General features: G+C 64.7%; 1 protein-coding gene across 1 annotated transcript in view; it reads left to right on the top strand.

Annotated features, from left to right (window-relative positions):
* Positions 1-288: 288 nt before the first annotated feature.
* Nrk (Nik related kinase) overlaps positions 289-708 on the top strand; it is a 126,444-nt gene continuing 126,024 nt past the window's right edge. Inside the window, exon 1 of the mRNA XM_048796871.1 lies at positions 289-708. Within this exon, the coding sequence (XP_048652828.1) occupies positions 653-708 (56 nt within the window). The 5' untranslated portion in view covers positions 289-652.

The raw sequence follows: 708 nt of genomic DNA, 5'->3' as shown, positions 1-708 counted from the left end.
GGGCCCAGACTGGGAGCGGCGCGGAGCGGGACCGGTTTTCCGGGGCTGGCAGCTGCCTAGAAAAAGTTTCCTGTGGAACGCTCTCCAGCGGGGGCGGGAGCGGCGGGCACAGCAGTGGGACCTGGGAGGGGGCGAGAGGGCGGGGGCGGCGTGAAGGCCGAGAAAGGCCAGCTAGCAAACCGTTATAGTCCTTCAGAACCTCCCTTGGCTAGTGGCCCCCCTAGCCTGCCTCCCCGCTGCGCGGCTGCCCACCTGGCGACGTGACGCTGCACCAATCCCCTTCGAGCTGCTCCCGGGCCCCTCTCCTTGCACCGCCCCCCTCCTCACCCTGAAAGAGGCGCACCCTGCTGGGGCAGACACTGCGCTCTCGCGGCGGAGCACCCCTCTAGCTTCTTCTCCAGTACCGACGCTCTCAAACTCTCCTCTTGCCTTAACCAAACTTGCTTTCCCGCCTCTCAAACTCCAGCTTCCCTCCACTCCCAGCTCTTTTCCCTCCACTTTCCACTCCTCTATCTCCCACTCCACAAACCCCAATCCCCACTCCTTTCTCCCGCCCTCCCCTTTCCTCTCCCTTCCCTTCAACTTCTCCTCAGTTTCCACTGACACCCGGTGCGCTCCCAAGTCAGTCGCCCGCTCCTGCTCCTCTGAAGCCATGGCGGGACCGGGGGGCTGGAGGGACAAGGAGGTCACAGATCTGGGCCACTTGCC

The sequence above is a fragment of the Marmota marmota genome, unplaced genomic scaffold (assembly GCF_001458135.2).
Source record: "Marmota marmota marmota unplaced genomic scaffold, marMar, whole genome shotgun sequence".
Classification (NCBI taxonomy): domain Eukaryota; kingdom Metazoa; phylum Chordata; class Mammalia; order Rodentia; family Sciuridae; genus Marmota; species Marmota marmota.
Note: the sequence above shows the minus strand (reverse complement) of the source record. Positions and strands in the feature narration are given on the sequence as shown.